Source organism: Cherax quadricarinatus, chromosome 62 (assembly GCF_038502225.1).
Source record: "Cherax quadricarinatus isolate ZL_2023a chromosome 62, ASM3850222v1, whole genome shotgun sequence".
Taxonomy (NCBI): Eukaryota; Metazoa; Arthropoda; class Malacostraca; order Decapoda; family Parastacidae; genus Cherax; species Cherax quadricarinatus.
The window spans coordinates 25,485,222-25,510,792 of NC_091353.1; the positions used below are offsets into that span (position 1 = coordinate 25,485,222).

At 42.2% G+C, this 25,571-nt stretch overlaps 1 protein-coding gene across 5 annotated transcripts in view; it reads right to left on the bottom strand.

Annotated features, from left to right (window-relative positions):
* Positions 1-25,571, bottom strand: part of LOC128706524 (serine/threonine-protein kinase NIM1) — a 171,377-nt gene that overhangs the window by 12,842 nt on the left and 132,964 nt on the right. For all 5 annotated transcript variants that reach the window (XM_070098511.1, XM_070098510.1, XM_070098509.1 and 2 more), the window contains exon 7: positions 17,420-17,662. In XM_070098511.1, coding sequence (XP_069954612.1) covers positions 17,420-17,662 — 243 coding nt within the window. The remainder of the gene's footprint in view (positions 1-17,419; positions 17,663-25,571) is intronic.

Sequence of the window (25,571 nt, forward strand, 5' to 3'; positions counted from 1 at the left end):
GTCCAGTCTGTCCAGGTCTCTTTGAAGTCCTGCCTGGTCCTCATCAGATTTAATTCTCCTCATTAACTTCACATCATCTGCAAACAGGGACACTTCTGAGTCTAACCCTTCCGTCATGTCGTTCACATATACCAAAAATAGCAATGGTCCTAGGACCGACCCCTGTGGGACCCCGCCCGTGTGTGTGTGTGTGTGTGTGTGTGTGAGGGGACATAAATGTCACGTGGAAATCGTCTAACAAAGGATGTGAATAAATAGTTTAGAAAACTAACAAGTTAAAGCCTAACACTGTTGTGCAACATTTAGGTGTCTTTATTCTGGAAACGTTTCACCAGCCAGTGACTTCAGTCCAATGTAGAGAAAGGTGGAAGATGAGGAAGAGGAGTTTTAAGGCAATCAGTCCCTCAGTCGGTGTGTTCAGTCCTTCAAGACTGAGGGACTGATAACAGCATCTTCAACCTCTTCAGTCTTCTGTTATTGTCTCTATATTGATAAAACCACTCGTGAGCAAAACGTCTGCACAATAAGGATACCCAGTTGTTACATACGTGTCTAACACTTCAATTTGTTGGTATTATATACCAATGATGTTATGGTACTACTGATTGATGTTGTGACAGTACCATTTAAATCCCTCTCAGTGTTGCACTGGTAGGGGGCCCCAAGTTGGTACTTTCTTGAAAATGGTATAAAATACTGACAAGTTTAAGATTAAGACACATGTGCAACAGTTGGATATCTTCATTGTTGAAACGTTTCACGTACACAGCAGGCTTCTTCAGTCAAGTACAGAGGCAGTAAGTGTAATGAAACAAAGATGTTGTAACCACTCCGTCAACCTCGGAGAAAAATCATTGCCCTTTTTTTTCCTTCACTACTATACCTGCTGCCTCTGTATCTGACTGAAGAAGCCTACTGTGTAGGTGAAACGTTTCATCAATAAAGACACCCACCGAGTTGGTACTCCCGTAGTGTCAACCATTTTGTTCGTATAATGTCTGTAGCAAACAGCAACCCGGGGCTTCCTACCAGTGAAATACTCGGTACTTATGAAACCTATATTTGAGTACTACAACTTCTGTTCAGTGTACAACACAAAATTTGTATTCCATCCACAATCAGTCAAAAGTCCTGTATGAATAAACGGTTTAGAAAAGCGACAAGTTGATTAGTAAGACACATTTGCGTCTCAAAGTGTTGGACAAGTGTCCCGTGGCTAGGATGGTAGCATACTCAGCTCACACAATGAGTGTCCGGGGTTCGATCCCCGGTACGAGTGAAAACGTTGGGCATGTTTCTTTACACCTGCTGCCTATGTTCACCTAGCATTAAGTAGGTACCTGAGTAATTGACAAATAGTGTGGGAGGCATCCTGGGGAGAGGGGTTGTAGTATACCTTAGCGCTGGGCTTTCAAATGAGCTGAGGGCGGATAACAGCCTCTAGCCTGTTAAATGATTTATGTAAAAAAACCGTCTTATTTATCAACAGCCCTGAAGTTAACTGCTGGGAAGCCCCCGGCTCTACCCAGGATAAACTACCAGTTGCAAACATTACTCAACAAGGAGTTGTACTCCAGCTAGTGGACTTTATACTTGCACGCAGGTCTGGAGGTCAGTCTCTCACTTGCTTCAAGCTGATTAACACATTGCGTTCTGTCTGTGCATAAGTTTGTGAAGTACTGGTAGTGAGAGTACTCACTCTTGCTCCCCCTCATTACGTTACCCACAGAATGGTATCTGCTAAGTTTACAAATAAGACACATTTGCAACATTTAAGTATCATTACAGTCGGTAACAAAGACATCCAGTGTTGCACATGTGTCTTATACATTAACTTGTGGGTATTGTGTGGACACTACCAATAATATATTGCTGACTTTATTGAACCTGCTGTAATAATTATCATAATCAAAAAGAAGCGCTAAGCCACCTGCTGTAATAAGTGTATATAACTTTGATGGTAGGAATATATGGGTGTTCAGAAATAACCTCTGATGTATGTCTATTAGGTTAAGTTCGTGTGTGGGGGGGGGGAGACGGCCGACTTGTTGGAAAAATATAATATATATATATATATATATATATATATATATATATATATATATATATATATATATATTCCATGGGGAAGTGGAACATTATTCTTCCTCCTTAAGTCATGCGTGTTGTAAGAGGCGACTAAAATGCCGGGAGCAAGGGGCTAGTAACCCCCTCACCTGTTGTTTTACTTTTTAGGTCACCTGCCTCGGTGGAATACGAAGAATATATATATATATATATGAGAGGTATAGAATCACCTTACACGAGTAAAATATATTATTTGTTAATTGCTGAAACGTTTCGCTTACAGTGGACTTCTTCAGTCGAATACAAATTAAATATGGAGACAACAGAAGTTCTAGTGAAGTAAAGCTGATGTGATCAGTCCATCAGGCTTGAGGTAGTTCTTGAGGTGGTCAGTCCCCTCAGCCTGGAGAAGACTTCACCTACATACTCTGCAACAATGACTGTAGAGTCCGGTTAGGTTCACTGAAGTTTAAATCTCGAGTACCTTAAAAATTAAGTAATGTATGACTGAGCATGGCTGGATTTGAGAAGGACCTGCCTACCATGGACCAGTAGGCCTACAGTACTGCTCCATTAGCTGTGTTGAAGAGGCCGTTTTTGTGAAGTTGTATGATAAACTGATGAGTGATGATTCAAGACTGATGCGTGTCTGCTGTGTGTTCCTCTCTGACAGAGATGGTGCAGCGTTGTGACTCACCAGGTGATGATTCTTGTAGTGTGCCAACACAGGTCACTACAAGTCACGTCCACCTATATTACAGGAGCTGTCGTTACCCAATATACAGGGTGTACTTATTTATATGTGGTTGCAGGGGTCGAGTCATAGCTCCTGGCCCCGCCTCTTCACTGGTCGCTACTAGGTCACTCTTCCTGCTCCATCAGCTTTATCATACCTCGTCTTAAAGCTATATATGGATCCTGCCTCCACTACATCACTTCCCAGACTATTCCACTTCCTGACAGCTCTTCGACTGAAAAACTACTTCCTAACATCACTCTGATTCATCTGAGTCTTCAACTTCCAATTGTGACCTCTAGTTGCTGTGTCCCATCTCTGGAACATCCGGTCTCCGTCCATCTTGTTGCTGTGTCCCATCTCTGGAACATCCGGTCTCCGTCCATCTAGTTGCTGTGTCCCATCTCTGGAACATCCGGTCTCCGTCCATCTTGTTGCTGTGTCCCATCTCTGGAACATCCGGTCTCCGTCCATCTAGTTGCTGTGTCCCATCTCTGGAACATCCGGTCTCCGTCCATCTAGTTGCTGTGTCCCATCTCTGGAACATCCGGTCTCCGTCCATCTAGTTGCTGTGTCCCATCTCTGGAACATCCGGTCTCCGTCCATCTTGTTGCTGTGTCCCATCTCTGGAACATCCGGTCTCCGTCCATCTAGTTGCTGTGTCCCATCTCTGGAACATCCGGTCTCCGTCCATCTTGTTGCTGTGTCCCATCTCTGGAACATCCGGTCTCCGTCCATCTAGTTGCTGTGTCCCATCTCTGGAACATCCGGTCTCCGTCCATCTTGTTGCTGTGTCCCATCTCTGGAACATCCGGTCTCCGTCCATCTAGTTGCTGTGTCCCATCTCTGGAACATCCGGTCTCCGTCCATCTAGTTGCTGTGTCCCATCTCTGGAACATCCGGTCTCCGTCCATCTTGTTGCTGTGTACCATCTCTGGAACATCCGGTCTCCGTCCATCTAGTTGCTGTGTCCCATCTCTGGAACATCCGGTCTCCGTCCATCTAGTTGCTGTGTCCCATCTCTGGAACATCCGTTCTCCGTCAATCTAGTCGCTGTGTATCATCTCTGGAACATCCGGTCTCCGTCCATCTAGTTGCTGTGTACCATCTCTGGAACATCCGGTCTCCGTCCATCTAGTTGCTGTGTCCCATCTCTGGAACATCCGGTCTCCGTCCATCTAGTTGCTGTGTCCCATCTCTGGAACATCCGGTCTCCGTCCATCTAGTTGCTGTGTCCCATCTCTGGAACATCCGGTCTCCGTCCATCTAGTTGCTGTGTCCCATCTCTGGAACATCCGGTCTCCGTCCATCTAGTTGCTGTGTCCCATCTCTGGAACATCCGGTCTCCGTCCATCTAGTTGCTGTGTCCCATCTCTGGAACATCCGGTCTCCGTCCATCTAGTTGCTGTGTCCCATCTCTGGAACATCCGGTCTCCGTCCATCTAGTTGCTGTGTCCCATCTCTGGAACATCCGGTCTCCGTCCATCTAGTTGCTGTGTCCCATCTCTGGAACATCCGGTCTCCGTCCATCTAGTTGCTGTGTCCCATCTCTGGAACATCCGGTCTCCGTCCATCTAGTTGCTGTGTACCATCTCTGGAACATCCGGTCTCCGTCCATCTAGTTGCTGTGTCCCATCTCTGGAACATCCGGTCTCCGTCCATCTTGTTGCTGTGTCCCATCTCTGGAACATCCGGTCTCCGTCCATCTTGTTGCTGTGTCCCATCTCTGGAACATCCGGTCTCCGTCCATCTTGTTGCTGTGTCCCATCTCTGGAACATCCGGTCTCCGTCCATCTTGTCAATTCCTCTCAATATTTTATATAACGTTATCATATCCCCCCTATCTCTCCTGTCCTACAGTGTAGTCAGGTCAATTTCCCTTAACCTCTCCTCGTAGGACATACCTCTTAGCTCCGGGACTTGTCTTGTTGCAAACCTTTGCACTTTCTTTACTTTTCTTACATGCTTGGCTAGGTGTGGGTTCCAAACTGGTGCTGCATACTCCAATATGGGCCTGACATACACGGTGTACAGGGTCCTGAACGATTCCTTATTAAGATGTCGGAATGCTGTTCTGAGGTTTGCTAGGCGCCCATATGCTGCAGCAGTTATTTGGGTAATGTGCGCCTCTGGAGATGTGCCTGGTGTTATACTCACCACAAGGCTCTTTTCCTTGAGTGAGGCTTGTAGCCTCTGACCCCCTAAAATGTACTCCGTGTGCGGTCTTCTTTGCCCTTCCCAATGTTCATGACTTTGCACTTAGTGGGGTTGAACTCCAGGAGCCAGTTTTTGAACCAGGCCTACAGCCTATCCAGATCCCTTTGTAGTTCGGCCTTGTCCTCGTCCGATTGAATTCTTCTCATCAATTTCACATCATCCGCAAACAGGGACACTTCGGAGTGTATTCCTTCCGTCATGTCGTTCACATATACCAGAAACAGCACCGGTCCTAGGACTGACCCCTGTGGGAGCCCGCTTGTCACAGGTGCCCACTCTGACACTTCGCCACGTACCATGACTCGCTGACGTCTTCCTGATAGGTATTCCCTGATCCACTGCAGTGCCTTCCCAATTATACCTGCCTGGTTCTCCAGCTTTTGCACTAATCTCTTGTATGGAACAATGTCAAACGCCTTCTACCCCCTCCCCCTCTCGCTTCTCAGTCCAAGAAAATGCAATCTATCCATCCCTTTCTCTCTCTTGTCTTATTGTTGTCATCTTGTCATAGAACTCCAGCAGGTTTGTGACACAGGATTTCCCGTCCCTGAAACCGTGCTGGTTGTCGTTAATAAGCTCATTCCTTCCTAGGTGTTCCACCACTCTTCTCCTGATAATCTTCTCCATGACTTTGCATACTATACATGTCAGTGACACTGGTCCGTAGTTTAATGCTTCGTGTTTGTCTCCTTTTTTAAAAGTTGAGACTACATTTGCTGTCTTCCATATCTCAGGTAGTCACCGTTTCGATAGATGTGTTGAAGATTGTTGTAAGTGGCTGTGTGTGTGTGTGTGTACTCACCTATTTGTACTCACCTATTTGTGGTTGCAGGGGTCGAGTCTTAGCTCCTGGCCCCGCCTCTTCCCCACTCCATGAGCTTTATCAAACCTCGTCTTAAAATTATGTATGGTTCCTGCCTCCACTACATCACTTTCTAGACTATTCCACTGCCTGAGAACTCTATGACTGAAGAAATACTTCCTAATATCTCTCTGACTCATCTGTGTCTTCAACTTCCAATTGTGACCTCTTGTGTCTGTGTCCCATCTCTGGAACATCCTGTCTTTGTCCACCTTGTCTATTCCGCGCAGTATTTTATATGTCGTCATAATGTCTCCCCTGACCTTCCTGTCCTCCAGTGTCGTCTGGCCGATTTCCCTTAATCTTTCTTCATAGGACATTCCCCTCAGCTCTGGAACTAACCTTGTCGCAAACCTTAGTACTTTCTCTAGTTTCTTGACGTGCTTTATCAAGTGCGGGTTCCAAACAGGTGCTGCATACTCCAGTATGGGCCTGACGTACACGGTGTATGTCTTGAACGATTCCTTATTAAGGTATCGGAATGCTGTTCTCAGGTTTGCCAGGCGCCCGTATGCTGCAGCAGTTACCTGGTTGATGTGTGCTTCCGGAGACATGCTCGGTGTTATACTCACTCCAAGATCTTTCTCCTTGAGCGAGGTTTGCAGTCTTTAGCCACCTAGCCTATACTGTGTGTGTGTGTGTGTGTGTGTGTGTGTGTGTGTGTGTGTGTGTGTGTGTGTGTGTGTGTGTGTGTGTGTGTGTGTGTGTGTGTGTGTATGTGTTAGTTACCATTTTGTCCTGTGTGTGTGTGTGTGTGTATGTGTTAGTTACCATTTTGTCCTGTGTGTGTGTGTGTAGTTAGTAGATGTCAAAGGCACTTGTCGATAGACATTTGGCCTGTGGTGAGTGTGTGTGTGCACAGTAGTAGTAGTAGTTACTGTGTGTGTGTGTGTGTGTGTGTGTGTGGAGGGGGGATAGAGAGAGTTAGAGGGTATGGGGCGGGGGTTATCACATTCACATGACAGGAAGTGTGGTAAGGTCTGTCTGCGCCTCCCATATCTGTCAGTGAGACACACCATAATAGCGTCTCAGTAGTACCACATCCCTTCATCCTTTTTCTCTGCTCACACTGTAGTTATCAACCATGGTTACACTACCATCAGAACAACCAGGGCAGCTTAACTCTATACTAGACCAAACCTAAATGAAATAATGAAATAATATCACACACAAAGAAACAGAGGTCACAGGATATATATATATAGGTATATATATATTATATATACTTCCGTCCTGCCAAGTGAGTGTAAAACGAAAGTCTGTGATTGTGATTGTCTTTTGTCTGTCTCATAAACACGCAAGATTTCAGGTACGTCATGTTACTTCTACTTACACTTAGGTCACACTACACATACATGTACACATTTATGTATACACACTCATCAGAGTTTTCTTTGATTTTATCTGAACAGTTCTTGTTCTTATTACTTTTCCTTTTATATCGATGGGGAAGTGGAATAAGAATATTTCCTCCGTAAGTCATGCGTGCTGTAAAAGTTAACTAAAATGCCGGGAACAATGAGCTAGTAACCTCTTTTCCTGTATAGCTACTAAAAGAAAAAGAAGAAAACCATCAAAGTGGAATGTTTGAATGTACGTGAATGTTGTGCGAATGATGAGAGAGGATTGTGGATGTTATGAATGAGAAGAAGCTGGATGTTCTGGCTTTAAGTGAAACAAAGCTGAAGAGGGTGGGAGAGTTTCAGTGGGGAGAAATAAATAGGATTAGGTCAGGGGTTTCAAATAGAGTTAGAACTAAAGAAGGAGTAGCAATAATGTTGAAGGATAAGTTGTGGCAGAAAAGTGGGAATATAAATGTACAAATGCATGGATTATGTGGTGTAAAATAAGGGTTAGATGTGAAAAGTGGGTTATAGTAATTGTTTATGCACCTGGAGAAGAGAGAAGTGTAGAGGAGAGAGATTTTGGGAAATGTTAAGTGAGTGCATTGGGAGTTTTGAACCTAGTGAGAGAATACTTGTGGTTGGGGATCTCAATGCTAAAGTTAGTAAAAATGTTGTGGAGGGAGTAGTAGGTAAATTTGGGGTGCCAGGGGTAAATGAAAATGGGGAGCCTTTAATTGAGCTATGTGTAGAAAGAGGTTTAGTAATAAGTAATACATATTTTATGAAAAAGAAGATAAATAAATATACAAGGTATGATATAGCACATAATTAAAGTAGTTTGTTAGATTATGTATTGGTGGATAAAAGGTTGATGGGTAGGCTCCAAGATGTACATGTTTATAGAGGGGCAACTGATATATTGGATCATTATTTAGTCGTAGCTACAGTTAGAGTAAGAGTTAGATGGGACAAAAGGAAAATGGCAACAGCAAGCAAGAGAGAGATGAAAGTGTATAAACTAAGGGAGGAGGAAGTTGGGGTAAGATGTAAGCAACTATTGGCAGAAAGGTGGGCTGGTGCAAGTATGAGTAGTGGGGGGGGGGGGTTGAAGAGGGTTGGAATAGTTTTAAAAATGCAGTATTAGAATGTGGGGCAGAAGTTTGTGGTTATAGGAGGGTGGGTGCAGGAGGAACCAGGAGTGATTGATGAAGTAAAGGGTGTGATAAAAGAGAAAACGGTAGCTCATGAGAGGTTTTTACAAAGAAGAAGTGTTGTAAGAAGAGCAGAGTATATGAAGAGTAAAAGAAAGGTGAAGAGAGCGCAAAAGGAGAGCAGATGAAAGAATGGGAGAGGCACTGTCAAGAAATTTTGCTGAAAATATGAAATAGGGAATGAATGGATTTGTCAGTTAAAAACAGAGTAGGGGAATTAGTAGATGGGGAGATGGAGGTATTGGGTAGATGGCAGGAATATTTTGAGGAAATTTTAAATGTAGATGAAGAAAGGGAGGCGGTAATTTCATGCACTGGTCAAGGAGGCATAACATCCTTTAGGAGTGAAGAAAAGCAGGATGTGTGTGTGGGGGAGGTGAGTGAGGCATTATGTAGAATGAAAGGAGGTAAAGCAGAAATATTAAAAGCAGGGGATGATATAGTGTTGGAGTGGTTGGTATTTTTGCTTAATAAATGTATGAAAGAGGGGAAGGTACCTAGGGATTGGCAGAGAACATGTATAGTTCCTTTATATAAGGGAAGGGGGACAAAAGAAATTGTAGAAATTATAGGGGAATAAGTTTACTGAGTATACCAGGTAAAGTGTAAGGTAGGGTTATTATTGAAAGAATTAGAGGTAAGACAGAGAGTAGGATTGTTGATGAGCAAGGAGGTTTTAGAGTGGGTAGGGGATGTGTAGATCAAGTGTTTACATTGAAGCATATATGTGAGCAGTATTTAGATAAAGGTAGGGAAGTTTTTATTGCATTTATGGATTTAGAAAAGGCATATGATAGAGTGGATAGGGGAGCAATGTGGCAGATGTTGCAAGTATATGGAATAGGTGAGGTTCAGGTTAGGGTATGTAGGAGAGAGGGAGATTAATTCCCGGTAAAAGTAGGTCTTAGACAGGGATGTGTTGTTTAATATATTTATAGATGGGGTTGTAAAAGAGGTAAATGCTAGGGTGTTCGGGAGAGGGGTGGGATTAAATCATGGGGAATCAAATACAAAATGAGAGTTGACACATTTACTTTTTGCTGATGATACTGTGCTTATCGGAGATTCTAAAGAAAAGTTGCAAAGGCTAGTGGACGAGTTTGGGTGTGTAAAGGTAGAAAGTTTAGAGTGAACATAGATAAGAGTAAGGTGATGAGGGTATCAAATGATTTAGATAAAGAAAAAATTGGATATCACATTGGAGAGAGGGAGTATGGAAGAAGTGAATGTTTTCAGATATTTGGGAGTTGACTTGTCAGCAGATGGGTTTATGAAGGATGTTGTTAACCATAGAATTGATGAAGGAAAAAAGGTGAGTGGTGCATTGAGGTATCTGTGGAGACAAAAAACGTTATCTACAGAGGCAAAGAAAGGAATGTATGAAAGTATAGTGGTACCAACACTCTTATATGGGTGTGAAGCTTGGGTTGTAAATGCTGCAGCGAGGAGGTGGTTGGAGGCAGTGGAGATGTCCCATCTGAGGGCAATGTGTGGTGTAAATATTCTGCAGAGAATTCGGAGTGTGGAAATTAGAAGGTGTGGAGTTAATAAAAGTATTAGTAAGAGGGCTGAAGAGGGGTTGTTGAGGTGGTTTGGTTATTTATAGAGAATGGATCAAAGTAGAATGACATGGAGAGCGTATAAATCTGTAGGGAAAGGAAGGCAGGGTAGAGGTCATTCTCGGAAATGTTGGAGGGAGGGGGTAAAGGAGGTTTTGTGAGCGAGGGGCTTGGACTTTCAGCAAGTGTGCGTGAATGTGTTAGATAGGAATGAATGAAGTTGAATGGTTTTTGGGACCTGACAAGCTGTTGGAGTGTGAGCAGTGTAATATTTTATGAAAGGGTTCAGGGAAACTGGGTAGCCAGACTTGAGTCCTGGAAATGGGAAGTGCAATGACTGCAATTTAAAGGAGGAGTTTGGGATATTGGCTGTTTGGAGGGACATCTAAGCTGTCGTATCTGAGCACCTCTGCGAAGACAGTGATTATGTATAAGTGATGGTAAAAGTGTTGAATGATGAAAGGCTTGTCTTTCTTTTTGGGTCATCCTGCCTCGGTGGGAGATGGCCGATGTGTTAATACACACACACACACACACATTATATATATATATATATATATATATATATATATATATATATATATATATATATATATATATATATATATATATATATATATTATTTTTTTAACACATTGGCCGATTCCCACCAAGGCAGTGTGGCCCGAGAAAGAAAAATTTTAACCATCATTCACTCCATCACTGTCTTGCCAGAAGGGTGCTTTACACTACAGTTATAAAACTGCAACATTAACATCCCTCCTTCAGAGTGCAGGCACTGTACTTCCCATCTCCAGGACTCAAGTCCGGCCTGCCGGTTTCCCTGAATCCCTTCATAAATGTTACTTTGCTCACACTCCAACAGCACGTCAAGTATTAAAAACCATTTGTTTCCATTTACTCGTATCAAACATGCTCACGCATGCCCGCTGAAAGTCCAAGCCCCTCGCACACAAAACTTCCTTTACCCCCTCCCTCCAACCTTTCCTAGGCCGACCCCTACCCCACCTTCCTTCCACTACAGACTGATACATTCTTGAAGTCATTCTGTTTCACTCCATTCTCTCTACATGTCCGAACCACCTCAACAACCCTTCCTCAGCCCTCTGGACAACAGTTTTGGTAATCCTGCACCTCCTCCTAACTTCCAAACTTCGAATTTTCTGCATTATATTCACACCACACATTGCCCTCAGACATGACATCTCCACTGCCTCCAGCCTTCTCCTCGCTGCAACATTCATCAACCATGCTTCACACCCATACAGGAGCATTGGTAAAACTATACTCTCATACATTCCCCTCTTTGCTTCCAAGGACAAAGTTCTTTGTCTCCACATACTCCTAAGTGCACCGCTCACCCTTTTCCCCTCATCAATTCTATGATTCACTTCATCTTTCATAGACCCATCCACTGACACGTTCACTCCCAAATATCTGAATACATTCACCTTCTCAATACTCTCCCCCCCAATCTGATATCCAATCTTTCATCACCTAATCTTTTTATCCTCATAACCTTACTCTTTCCTGCATTCACTTTCAATTTTCTTCTTTTACATACCCTACCAAATTCATCCACCAACCTCTGCAACTTCTCTTCAGAATCTCCCAAGAGCACAGTGTCATTAGCAAAGAGCAACTGTGACAAATCCCTCTTTACGTGTGATTCTTTATCTTTTAACTCCACGCCTCTTGCCAAGACCCTCACATTTACTTCTCTTACAACCCCATCTATAAGTATATTGAACAACCACGGTGACATCGCATATCCTTGTCTTAGGCCTACTTTTACTGGGAAATAATCTCCCTCTTTCCTACATACTCTAACTTGAGCCTCACTATCCTCGTAAAAACTCTTCACTGCTTTTAGTAACCTACCTCCTATACCATACATCTGCAACATCTGCCACAATGCCCCCCTATCCACCCTGTCCTATGCCTTTTCCAGATCCATAAATGCCACAAAAACCTCTTTAGCCTTTGTGAGGGAAAAGTAGGTGTAAGTGGGGTTAAGGTTGTTCGGGCAACCAGGAACCATTAGTTACGTCGCGTGCACCCCCCCCCCTCCTCTCTGGCGGGCTGGGGCGAAACTAGTTCCTGGTGTCCGATTTGTTAGTTTCTACTCCTGGTAATATTGACCTTACCTGGTGTGGGTTGAAGTTTGGAGGGTCACTTCACCTCCACTCTTCTCCTAATCAGGTAGGGTGATATACCAGGAGTATCACTGTTTGTTTCTTTATTTTGTTTGCTGGTTACCAGTAATGATTTTGGCATTTATCATTCTTTTCAATTCTTAAATGTTATATTATCATAACTATGGGTAACCAGTTTATTTTCTTATTTACCAGCTCTGTTCCTGGCGTGGTCTTCCAGGATAGACGCCAGATAAAGGAGCAAGACGTGTTAATAATACTTATTAACATTATTCTACTACTACCGGCCCTTACCTATTCTACTTGTGCTCCATCCAAGTGGTAGGAGATTCCAGAACATCGGATTGTTACCATCTGCCCAGGATAACCCACATAAATAACATCAGAGGAACTATCCAGGGCCATACCTACTCCTGCCCAACTAATAGAAACTGAAGGCCAATTTTTTTTATATTTAAATTTTAAGTAAAATTCTCAAAAATCATTATTCTCATTTTTCCTAAGTTATTTCTTTATTTATTTTTCCATTAATTTCTTTTGTTCAGTTGGAAGGCGTTCCACTGACACCTTATCTAAATACTGTTCACTTATATGTTTCATGTAAACACCTGGTCCACACACCCCCTACCTTTCCTAAAGCCTCCTTTTTCATCTGCTATCCTATTCTCCGTCTTATTCTTAATTCTTTCAGTAATAACTCTACCATACACTTTACCAGGTATAATCAACAGACTTATCCCCCTATAATTTTTGCACTCTCTTTTGTCCCCTTTGCCTTTATACAAAGGAACTATGCATGCTCTCTGCCAATCCCTAGGTACCTTACCCTCCTCCATACATTTATTAAATAATAGCACCAACCACTCCAAAACTATATCCCCACCTGCTTTTAACACTTCTATCTTTATCCCATCAATCCCAGCTGCCTTACCCCCTTTCATTTTACCTACTGCCTCAGGAACTTCCCCCACACTCACAACTGACATTCCTCACTCCTACAAGATGTTATTCCTCCTTGCCCTATACACGAAATCAGAGCTTCCCTATCTTCATCAACATTCAACAATTCCTCAAAATATTCCCTCCATCTTCCCAATACCTCTAACTCTCCATTTAATAACTCTCCTCTCCTACTTCTAACTGACAAATTCATTTGTTCTCTAGGCTTCCTTAACTTGTTAATCTCACTCCAAAACTTTTTCTTATTTTCAACAAAATTTGTTGATAACATCTTACCCACTCTCTCATTTGCTCTCTTAACCTCTCTCTTTTTCTCCATATACTCTTCCCTCCTTGCATCACTTCTACTTTGTAAAAAAATCTCATATGCTAACTTTTTCTCCCTTACTACTCTCTTTACATCATCATTCCACCAATCACTCCTCTTCCCTCCCGCACCCACTTTCCTGTAACCACAAACTTCTGCTGAACACTCTAGCACTACATTTTTAAACCTACCCCATACCTCTTCGACCCATTGCCTATGCTCTCATTAGCCCATCTATCCTCCAATAGTTGTGTATATCTTACCCTAACTGTCTCTTCTTTTAGTTTATAAACCTTCACCTCTCTCTTACCTGATGCTTCTATTCTCCTTGTGTCCCATCTACCTTTTACTCTCAGTGTAGCTACAACTAGAAAGTGATCTGATATATCTGTGGCCCCTCTATAAACATGTACATCCTGAAGTCTACTCAACAGACTTTTATCTACCAATACATAATCCAACAAACTACTGTCATATCGCCCTACATCATATCTTGTATACTTATTTATCCTCTTTTTCTTAAAATATGTATTACCTATAACTAAACCCCTTTCTATACAAAGTTCAATCAAAGGGATCCCATTATCATTTACACCTGGCACCCCAAACTTACCTACCACGCCCTCTTTAAAAGTTTCTCCTACTTTAGCATTCAGGTCCCCTACCACAATTACTCTCTCACTTGGTTCAAAGGTTCCTATACATTCACTTAACATCTCCCAAAATCTCTCTCTCTCCTCTACATTCCTCTCTTCTCCAGGTGCATACACGCTTATTATGACCCACTTTTCGCATCCAACCTTTACTTTAATCCACATAATCCTTGAATTTACACATTCATATTCTCTTTTCTCCTTCCATAACTGATCCTTCAACATTATTGCTATTCCTTCCTCAGCTCTAACTCTCTCAGATACTCCAGATTTAATCCCATTTATTTCTCCCCACCGAAACTCCCCTACCCCCTTCAGCTTTGTTTCGGTTAGGGCCAGGACATCCAACTTCTTTTCATTCATAACATCAGCAATCATCTGTTTCTTGTCATCCGCACTACATCCACGCACATTTAAGCATCCCAGTTTTGTAAAGTTTTTCTTCTTCTCTTTTTTAGTAAGTGTCTACAGGAGAAGGGGTTACTAGCCCATTGCTCCCGGCATTTTAGTCGCCTCATACGACACGCATGGCTTACGGAGGAAAGATTCTTTTCCACTTCCCCATGGACAATAGAAGAAATAAAGAAGAACAAGAGCTATTTAGAAAAAGGAGAAAAAACCTAGATGTATGTATATATATATATATATATAAAATACATAAAAAAAGATATATATATATATATATATATATATATATATATATATATATATATATATATATATATATGCATGTGCGTGTCTGTGAAGTGTGACCAAACTGTAAGTAGGAGTAACAAGATATCCCTGTTATCTAGCGTGTTTATGAGACAGAAAAAGACACCAGCAATCCTACCATCATGTAAAACAGTTACAGGTTTCTGTTTCACAGTCATCTGGCAGGACGGTAGTACTTCCCTGGGTGGTTGCTGTATGTGTATATATATATATATATATATACAGTGGACCCTCAACCAACGGCATTAATCCATTCCAGAGGGCTTGCCGTTGGTCAAGTTAATTTTCCCCATAAGAAATAATGGAAATGTAATTAATCCGTTCCTGACACCCCAAAGTCTGAAAAAAAAAATTACACGAAATATACATTTCCTTATATGGCAAGGAATGGGACATGCAAAATAAACAATAATTAAATGCCACTTACCTTTATTGTGGAGTTGTTGATGAGTGATGTGCCGGCAGCAGTTGAAATTTATAATTGTCTATTGCTTGGAAGGAGAATCCTCTTCCAGAAGAACTTCAGGTACCAGTTCTTTGGTGGGGTTACCTCCCTCCTTGGTTTTTTAATGCCACTAGGACCAGCTTGAGAGTCGCTGGACCCCTGTTGCACAAAATAGCTGTCCAGAGAGCTCTATTTCTCACGTGCCCTTAGGATTTCCCTAAAATGGGACACAAGAGTGTCATTGTACATGTACATTTTCATCGTAATTCTCGCCCTTTTTAACACAGGCTTGGCACTAGAAGCTTTCTTGGGACCCATGGTGGCTTATTTAGTGGTTTCAAGCACTAGAAATAGTGGAATAATCCAAAATATATGGGAGGTACACATGGAAACCGACTGCAACAGCTTGTAAACAATGGCACACTGACTCTTGGAGTGGCTGGGCCCGCTCAGGCCACGCTCTGGGCACATCGGCACGTTCCGGACGTTGTTGGTTAAGTTTTTCGCCGTTGGTTAAGGCATTTTTTCTATGGTAAAAAGCGCTGTTAGACAAAATTGCTGTTACTTAATGCTGCCGTTAGTTGAAGGTCGACTGTATGTATATATATATATATATATATATATATATATATATATATATAATGTATATATATATATAATATATATATATATATATATATATATATATATATATATATATATATATATATATATATATATATATATATATATATTTACCAAACAGCACAGGCCAGGATTCGACCCCACTACACACTGTCCCGCCTCAAGAGACAACACAACATACCTGTCACCCTATCCACTATGCCATCGATCCTACAAACAACATGATCTTAGCAAACTAGACTTGTTTCATGTTGCAAAGACACTCGTGGCAGTGGATACTCAAGGATTAATTTCAGCCTCCTCCTGTTTGAATACCTGCCTCAACAAGCAGTCTATATAGCAATGAAACCATGAAACAAGTGGTACTGAATCATTTACCAAACGGTGTCAGGCCAGGATTCGACCCCACGACACATAACTTTGCACTTGCTTGGGGTTAAACTTCAGGAGCTATTTGTTAAACCAAGCTTGCAGTCTGTCCAGAACCCCTTGCAGGCTTACCTGATCTTCGTCCACTCGTATTTTCCTCGTTAGCTTCACATCATCTGCAAACAAGGACACCTCTGAATCTATCCCTTCCGTCATGTCATTTACACATACTAGAAACAGCACCGGACCTAGGACTGACCCTTGTGGAACCCCACTCGACATATGCACCCACTCTTACACCTCGCCTTGTATCAACACACGTTATTTCCTTCCTGTCAAGTAATTTTTGATCCATTGCAGCATTTTCCATGCTGTTCCTGCCTGATCCTCAAGCTTTTCAACCAATCTCTTGTGTAGTAATGTGTCGAAAGCCTTCTTACAGTCCAAGAAGATGCAGTCTACCCATCCTTCTCTCTCTTGTCTTACTTCATATAACTATCTCCTGTCTTACTTCATAGAACTCCAGTAGGATTGTGACGCAGGATTTCCCTTCCCTAAAGCTGTGCTGGTTGTCACATATAAGTTCACTCGTTTCTATGTGTTCCACCATTCTTCTCCTGATAATCTTCTCCATAATTTTACATACTATACATGTCAGAGACATTTGTCTGTAGTTTAGTGCTGCCTGTCTATCTCTTTTTTTAAAAATCGTGAGTACATTTTGTCTTCCACACCTTAGGCAGTTGCCCTGTTTCAATAGATCTATTGCAGACTGTTAGTGGCACACATAGTGCATCTCTTCCCTCTTTCAGGACCCAAGGAGAGATATTATCAGGGCCCACCACCTTCGAGGTATCTAGTTTCCTTAGCAATTTCTTCACCTCCTCCTCCTCAGTTGTGTGCAGTGTGCCCAGCGCTTGTTGGTGTACTCTTCCACCTCGGATTGCTGAAAGCCTCTCTGTCCCTACTGTGAATACCTCCCTGAATCGTGAGCTGAGCTTCTCACATTCGTCCTGGTCGTTCCCTGTGAGTTCCCTTCCTTCCTTCCTCAGCCTAATGTGTCTGTATAACAACTGTGTGTGTGTGTGTGTGTGTGTGTATGTGTGTGTGTGTGTGTGTGTGTGTGTGTGTGTATGTGTGTGTGTGTGTGTGTGTGTGTGTGTGTGCATACACACCCAACAGAGAGTACATACCTCCACATCCGAGGATTCCTGAGGTGAAAAGGTGGGTGCCAGAACATAATGTGGCAGCGGTGAAGGTTGTGAGGGTGCCGTGGCCAGCCAGGTGTGGGCACTGATGGCACTAGTGCCAGGTCTGTCACTTGGCTCTTGTACCAGTAGACGAGAGATGAGATCAGAAGCAGCAGGTGAGACGTGATCAGGAGTGGTAAACGCTCCAGCCAGGATGTGTCGCTTCAGACCTGCTACTGTGTTGGCCTACACGCAACACAATTTATATTATTATTATCATAATCATTATCATCATTATCATCATATTATTATTAATAGATTATCAAAATATTATTTTGCTATTATTAGTTTTATCATTATTTCATTATTATTATTATTATAATTATAATTAATATTATTATAATTATTAAGTTTATCAAAAATATTAATAGTAATATTATTAATATTGCTATTATTAGTTTTATTATTTTTATTATTTTTACTATCATTATTATTCCAATTATTACTATTATCATGTCAATTATTATTGACACAAGTATAAAAATATACTTATGTGGACAGAGGTAATGAACCAGGAAGACAGAGGTCATAACAAGAGTGATATTACGGATTACAAGACACAATTTAACTTAGTAAACGTTTCTTGTATAGCTCTGGCTCCTGGGCCCTGGTCAGTATAAGCAATGCAAGGGAATGGGAGAAAACAGTGTGTTTAGGATGTAGTAAGAAGGTGACTGTAGGCGTCAGGTGAAGGTGTTAGGTCACTTAATAAAGTCATTGACAGTCACACTGTACTGAATAATCCTCAGTGACTACTAGCAACACTGTACTGAATAATCCTCAGTGACTACTAGCAACACTGTACTGAATAATCCTCAGTGACTACTAGCAACACTGTACTGAATAATCCTCAGTGACTACTAGCAACACTGTACTGAATAATCCTCAGTGACTACTAGCAACACTGTACTGAATAATCCTCAGTGACTACTAGCAACACTGTACTGAATAATCCTCAGTGACTACTAGCAACACTGTACTGAATAATCCTCAGTGACTACTAGCAACACTGTACTGAATAATCCTCAGTGACTACTAGCAACACTGTACTGAATAATCCTCAGTGACTACTAGCAACACTGTACTGAATAATCCTCAGTGACTACTAGCAACACTGTACTGAATAATCCTCAGTGACTACTAGCAACACTGTACTGAATAATCCTCAGTGACTACTAGCAACACTGTACTGAATAATCCTCAGTGACTACTAGCAACACTGTACTGAATAATCCTCAGTGACTACTAGCAACACTGTACTGAATAATCCTCAGTGACTACTAGCAACACTGTACTGAATAATCCTCAGTGAATACTAGCAACACTGTACTGAATAATCCTCAGTGACTACTAGCAACACTGTACTGAATAATCCTCAGTGACTACTAGCAACACTGTACTGAATAATCCTCAGTGACTACTAGCAACACTGTACTGAATAATCCTCAGTGACTACTAGCAACACTGTACTGAATAATCCTCAGTGACTACTAGCAACACTGTACTGAATAATCCTCAGTGACTACTAGCAACACTGTACTGAATAATCCTCAGTGACTACTAGCAACACTGTACTGAATAATCCTCAGTGACTACTAGCAACACTGTACTGAATAATCCTCAGTGACTACTAGCAACACTGTACTGAATAATCCTCAGTGACTACTAGCAACACTGTACTGAATAATCCTCAGTGACTACTAGCAACACTGTACTGAATAATCCTCAGTGACTACTAGCAACACTGTACTGAATAATCCTCAGTGACTACTAGCAACACTGTACTGAATAATCCTCAGTGACTACTAGCAACACTGTACTGAATAATCCTCAGTGACTACTAGCAACACTGTACTGAATAATCCTCAGTGACTACTAGCAACACTGTACTGAATAATCCTCAGTGACTACTAGCAACACTGTACTGAATAATCCTCAGTGACTACTAGCAACACTGTACTGAATAATCCTCAGTGACTACTAGCAACACTGTACTGAATTCTCAGTGACTACTAGCAACACTGTACCGAATCATCCTCACTGGCTACTAGCAACACGTTATTGAATCACTCACTGGCTACTAGCAACACTGTACTGAATCATCTTCATTGGCTACTAGCAACACTGTACTGAATAATCCTCAGTGACTACTAGCAACACTGTACTGAATAATCCTCAGTGACTACTAGCAACACTGTACTGAATAATCCTCAGTGACTACTAGCAACACTGTACTGAATAATCCTCAGTGACTACTAGCAACACTGTACTGAATAATCCTCAGTGACTACTAGCAACACTGTACTGAATAATCCTCAGTGACTACTAGCAACACTGTACTGAATAATCCTCAGTGACTACTAGCAACACTGTACTGAATAATCCTCAGTGACTACTAGCAACACTGTACTGAATAATTCTCAGTGACTACTAGCAACACTGTACCGAATCATCCTCACTGGCTACTAGCAACACGTTATTGAATCACTCACTGGCTACTAGCAACACTGTACTGAATCATCTTCATTGGCTACTAGCAACACTGTACTGAATCATCCTCACTGGCTACTAGCAACAATGTACTGAATCATCCTCACTGGCTACTAGCAACAATGTACCTAATCATCCTCACTGGCTACTAGCAACACTGTACTGAATCATCCTCACTGACTACTAGCAAAACTGTACTGACTCATCCTCACTGACTACTAGCAACACTGTACTGAATCATCGTCAGTGACTACAAGCAACACTGTACTGAATCATCCTCACTGACTACTAGCAACACTATACTAAATGATCCTCACTGACTACTAGCAACACTGTACTGAATCATCCTCAGTGACTACTAGAAACATTGTACTGAATCATCCTCACTGACTACTAGCAACACTGTACTGGCTCATCCTCACTACAAGCATCACTGTACTGACTCACCTTCACTGACTACTAGCAACACTGTACTGAATCGTCAGTTGCCACTAGCAACACTGCACTGAATTATCCTCAGTGACTACTAGCAACACTGTACTGAGTCATCCACAATGACTACTAGCAATACTGTACTGAATCATCCTCAGTGACTACTAGCAACACTGTACTGATTCATCCTCAGTGACTACTAGCAACACTGTACTGAATCATCCTCAGTGACTACTAGCAACACTGTACTGAATCATCCTCAGTGACTAGCAACACTGTACCGAATCATCCTCAGTGGCTACTAGCAACACTGTACTGAATCATCCTCACTGGCTACTAGCAACACTGTACTGAATCATCCTCAATGACTACTAGCAACACTGTACTGAATCATCCTCAGTGACTACTAGTAACATTGTACTGAATCATCCTCAATGACTACTAGCAACACTGTACTGAATCGTCAGTGACTACTAGCAACACTGTACTGTATCGTCAGTTACCACTAGCAACATTGTACTGAATCATCCTCAACGACTACTAGCAACACTGTACTGAATCATCCTCAATGACTACTAGCAACACTGTACTGAATCATCCTCAATGACTACTAGCAACACTGTACTGAATCATCCTCAGTGACTACTAGCAACACTGTACTGAATCATCCTCATTCTCTATTAGCAACACTGTACTGAATCATCCTCAGTGACTACTAGCAACACTGTACTGAATCATCCTCAGTGACTAGCAACACTGTACCGAATCATCCTCAGTGGCTACTAGCAACACTGTACTGAATCATCCTCACTGGCTACTAGCAACACTGTACTGAATCATCCTCACTGGCTACTAGCAACACTGTACTGAATCATCCTCAATGACTAGCAACACTGTACTGAATGATCCTCACTGACTACTAGCAACACTGTACTGAATCATCCTCAATGACTACTAGCAACACTGTACTGAATCATCCTCAGTGACTACTAGCAACACGGTACTGAATCATCCTCACTGACTACTAGCAACACTATACTGAATCATTCTCAATGACTATCAACACTACTGAATCATCCTTACTGGCTACTAGCAACACGGTACTGAATCATCTACAGTGACTACTAGCAACACGGTACTGAATCATCCTCACTGGCTACTAGCAACACGGTACTGAATCATCCTCACTGGCTACTAGCAACACTGTACTGAATCATCCTCATTCTCTACTAGCAACACTGTACTGAATCATCTTCACTGGCCACTAGCAATACTGTACTGAATAATCCTCAGTGGCTACTAGCAACACTGTACTGAGCCATCCTCAGTGACTACACTAGCAACACTACTGAATCATCCTCAGTGACTACTAGCAACACTGTACTGAATCACCCTCACTGACTACTAGCAACACTGTACTGACTCATCCTCACTGACTACTAGCAACACTGTACTGAATCATCGTCAGTGTCTACAAGCAACACTGTACTGACTCATCCTCACTGACTACTAGCAACACTATACTGAATGATCCTCACTGACTACTAGCAACACTGTACTGAATCATCCTCACTGGCTACTAGCAACGCTGTACTGAATCATCCTCAATGACTACTAGCAACACTGTACTGGCTCATCCTCACTACTAGCAACACTGTACTGAATCATCGTCAGTGACTACAAGCATCACTGTACTGACTCACCTTCACTGACTACTAGCAACACTGTACTGAATCGTCAGTTACCACTAGCAACACTGTACTGAATTATCCTCAGTGACTACTAGCAACACTGTACTGAGTCATCCTCAATGACTACTAGCAACACTGTACTGAATCATCCTCAGTGACTACTAGCAACACTGTACTGAATCATCCTCAGTGACTACTAGCAACACTGTACTGAATCATCCTCAGTGACTACTAGCAACACTGTACTGAATCATCCTCAGTGACTAGCAACACTGTACCGAATCATCCTGAGTGGCTACTAGCAACACTGTACTGAATCCTCACTGGCTACTAGCAACACTGTACTGAATCATCCTCACTGGCTACTAGCAACACTGTACTGAATCCTCAATGACTACTAGCAACACTGTACTGAATCATCCTCAGTGACTACTAGTAACATTGTACTGAATCATCCTCACTGACTACTAGCAACACTGTACTGAATCATCGTCAGTGACTACTAGCAACACTGTACTGTATCGTCAGTTACCACTAGCAACATTGTACTGAATCATCCTTAATGACTACTAGCAACACTGTACTGAATCATCCTCAATGACTACTAGCAACACTGTACTGAATCATCCTCAATGACTACTAGCAACACTGTACTGAATCATCCTCAGTGACTACTAGCAACACTGTACTGAATCATCCTCATTCTCTATTAGCAACACTGTACTGAATCATCCTCAGTGACTACTAGCAACACTGTACCGAATCATCCTCAGTGACTAGCAACACTGTACCGAATCATTCTCAGTGGCTACTAGCAACACTGTACTTAATTATCCTCACTGGCTACTAGCAACACTGTACTGAATCATCCTCACTGACAACTAGCAACACTGTACTGAATCATCCTCAATGACTAGCAACACTGTACTGAATGTTCCTCACTGGCTACTAGCAACACTATACTGAATCATCCTCAATGATTACTAGCAACACTGTACTGAATCATCCTCAGTGACTACTAGCAACACGGTACTGAATCATCCTCACTGACTACTAGCAACACTGTACTGAATCATTCTCATTGACTATCAACACTACTGAATCATCCTTACTGGCTACTAGCAACACGGTACTGAATCATCTAGAGTGACTACAAGCAACACGGTAATGAATCATCCTCACTGGCTACTAGCAACATTGTACTGAATCATCCTCATTCTCTACTAGCAACACTACTGAATCATCTTCACTGGCCACTAGCAATACTGTACTGAATTATCCTCACTGGCTACTGGCAACACTGTACTGAATCATCCTCACTGACTACTAGCAACACTGTCCTGAATCATTCTCACTGACTACTTGCAACACTGTACTGAATCATCCTCACTTACTAGGAACACTGTACTGAATCATCCTCACCGACTACTAGCAACACTGTACTGAACCATCCTCACTGGCTACCAGCAAAACTGTACTGAATCATCCTCACTGGCTACTAGCAACACTGTACTCAATCATTCTCATTGACTACTAGCAACACTGTACTGAATGATCCTCAGTGACTATATCAACACTGTACTGAATCATCCTCAGTGACTACTAGCAACACTGTACTGAATCATCCTCAGTGACTACTAGCAACACTGTACTGAATCATCCTCACTGACTACTAGCAACATTGTACTGAATCATCCTCACTGGCTACTAGCAACACTGTACTGAATCATCCTCACCGACTACTAGCAACACTGTACTGAATCCTCAGTGACTACTAGCAACACTGTACTGAATCGTCCTCACTGGCTACTAGCAACGCTGTACTGAATCATCCTCACTGGCTACTAGCAACACTGTACTGAATTGTCCTTACTGGCTACTAGCAAAACTGTACTGAATCCTCACCTACTAGCAACACTGTACTGAATCAGCCTCACTGGCTACTAGCAACACTGTACTGAATCATCCTCACTGGCTACTAGCAACACTGTCCTGAATCACCCTCACCTACTAGCAACACTGTACTGAATCACCCTCACCTACTAGCAACACTGTATTGAATCATCCTCACTGGCTACTAGCAACACTGTACTGAATCATTCTCACTAGCAACAGTACTGAATCATCCTCACTGGCTACTAGCAACACTTTACTGAATCATCCTGACTACTAGCAACACTATACTGAATCATTCTCACTGACTACTAGCAACACTGTACTGAATCATCCTTACTGGCTACTAGCAACACTGAACTGAATCATCCTCACTGGCTACTAGCAACACTGTACTGAATCATCCTCACTGGCTACTAGCAACACTGTACTGAATCATCCTCACTGGCTACTAGCAACACTGTACCGAATCATCCTCACTGGCTACTAGCAACACTGTACTGAATCATCCTCACTGGCTACTAGCAACACTGTACTGAATCATCCTCACTGGCTACTAGCAACACTGTACTGAATAATCCTCAGTGACTACTAGCAACACTGTACTGAATAATCCTCAGTGAATACTAGCAACACTGTACTGAATAATCCTCAGTGACTACTAGCAACACTGTACTCAATAATCCTCAGTGGCTACTAGCAACACTGTACTGAATAATCCTCACTACTAGCAACACTGTACTGAATAATCCTCACTACTAGCAACACTGTACAGAATAATCCTCAGTGACTACTAGCAACACTGTACTGAATAATTCTCAGTGACAACTAGCAACACTGTACCGAATCATCCTCACTGGCTACTAGCAACACGGTATTGAATCACTCACTGGCTACTAGCAACACTGTACTGAATCATCTTCACTGGCTACTAGCAACACTGTACTGAATCATCCTCACTGGCTACTAGCAACAATGTACTGAATCATCCTCACTGGCTACTAGCAACACAGTACTGAACCATCCTCACTGGCTACTAGCAACACTGTACCGAATCATCCTCACTGGCTACTAGCAACACTTTACCGAATCATCCTCACTGGCTACTAGCAACGCTGTACTGAATCATCCTCACTGGCTACTAGCAACACTGTACTGAATAATTCTCAGTGACTACTAGCAACACTGTACCGAATCCTCACTGGCTACTAGCAACACTGTACTTAATAATCCTCACTGGCTACTAGCAACACTGTACTGAACCATCCTCAGTGACTACTAGCAACACTACTGAATCATCCTCAGTGACTACTAGCAACATTGTACTGAATAATCGTCAGTGACTACAAGCAACACTGTACTGAATCATCCTCACTAACTACTAGCAACACTGTACTGACTCATCCTTACTGACTACTAGCAACACTATACTGAATGGTCCTCACTGACTACTAGCAACACTGTACTGAATCATCCTCACTGGCTACTAGCAACGCTGTACTGAATCCTCAATGACTACTAGCAACACTGTACTGAATCATCCTCAGTGACTACTAGCAACATTGTACTGAATCATCCTCACTGACTAC